The sequence below is a fragment of the Echinops telfairi genome, unplaced genomic scaffold (assembly GCF_000313985.2).
Source record: "Echinops telfairi isolate 266 unplaced genomic scaffold, ASM31398v2 ScPeMD7_18;HRSCAF=68, whole genome shotgun sequence".
Taxonomy (NCBI): Eukaryota; Metazoa; Chordata; class Mammalia; order Afrosoricida; family Tenrecidae; genus Echinops; species Echinops telfairi.
The window spans coordinates 87,897,293-87,898,573 of NW_022103915.1; the positions used below are offsets into that span (position 1 = coordinate 87,897,293).

The following is a 1,281-nucleotide window of genomic DNA, read 5'->3' on the forward strand; positions in this document are numbered from 1 at the left end:
TGTTTAGCATTGCTGATATCTAGGAGATTAGATCGAACTTACAGCTTTAAACACAGAGTTGTAACGACTGATCTGAACCTCACAGTTATCCATTATTTGTAAGGATATTTCAGAGATAAACTGTATTTGTCCAATTATAGATAAAACACTTAAGAATAGGAGTAAATCTAAAGCATTTTTTACTTTAAATGTTAAGAAGGGCTCTCTCGAATTGTGGGTTCCTTTTCTTGCTTTGGTAATCGTCAATGTTATTTTCTCTGTTAGGTACTTTTCTGCAGCCTGAGAGCATGGACCAGGGCAATTATTCCAGGGTGGCTGAGTTCGTGCTGCTGGGCCTCTCCAGTTCCTGGGAACTCCAGTGTTTCTTCTTTGTGTCTTTTAATTTCTTGTACATTGCCATTGTTCTGGGAAATCTCCTCATCGTCCTCACGGTTATTTCTGAATCTGCCCTGCACACACCTATGTACATCATGCTGAGCAACCTTTCTCTTCTTGATGTGTTTCTGGCCACTTATGCAACGCCCAAAATGATCCATGATTTCCTCCATGAACCCAAGACCATCTCTTTTGAGGGCTGCATGGCCCAGATATTCTTGCTCCATGTGTTTGCTGGTGGTGAAATGATGCTTCTTGTAGCCATGGCATATGACAGGTATGTAGCTATATGCAAACCTCTCCATTATGCAACCATTATGAATTTATGCAAATGTACAAGCTTAGTTGTAGGCTCTTGGGTCATTGGGGTCATACACTCATTGAGCCAGTTGGCATTCACTGTAAACTTACCTTTCTGTGGCCCAAATGTCGTGGACAGTTATTATTGTGACCTTACTTTGGTCATTAAACTTGCTTGTACAGATACTTATGTCCCTGAAGTGTTGATGCTTTTGGACAGTGGCCTGATGGGGGTGACTTCATTCTTGCTCTTGCTCATCTCCTACACGGTCATCCTGGTCACTGTGCGACGTCGATCATCAACGGGCATGTCCAAGGCCCGCAGCACCCTGACAGCCCACATCACTGTGGTGACCCTCTTCTTTGGGCCCTGTATTTTCATCTATGCCTGGCCTTTCGGCAATTTTCCAGTGGATAAGGTCCTGTCTGTGTTCTCTACAGTTTTCACACCTATATTGAACCCTGTTATCTACACGCTGAGAAACAAAGAGGTAAAATCAGCAATGCATAAGCTGAAGACCAGGTATGTAAGTTCCAGGCTTCCTTTCCAGCAGGCTCTCTCACAGCTGGACTTGTTGAATTGAGAAGACAAGGAGGCTTGAGGAA

At 43.5% G+C, this 1,281-nt stretch overlaps 1 protein-coding gene across 1 annotated transcript; it reads left to right on the forward strand.

Moving 5' to 3' along the window:
- The first annotated feature begins 278 nt into the window (after positions 1–278).
- Positions 279–1,259, forward strand: LOC101658745 (olfactory receptor 4K15-like). Its single transcript, XM_004698851.3, has one exon. It carries the CDS (start codon positions 288–290, stop codon positions 1,257–1,259), a length of 972 nt encoding a protein of 323 aa, XP_004698908.1. The 5' UTR covers positions 279–287.
- The last annotated feature ends 22 nt before the right edge of the window (positions 1,260–1,281 follow it).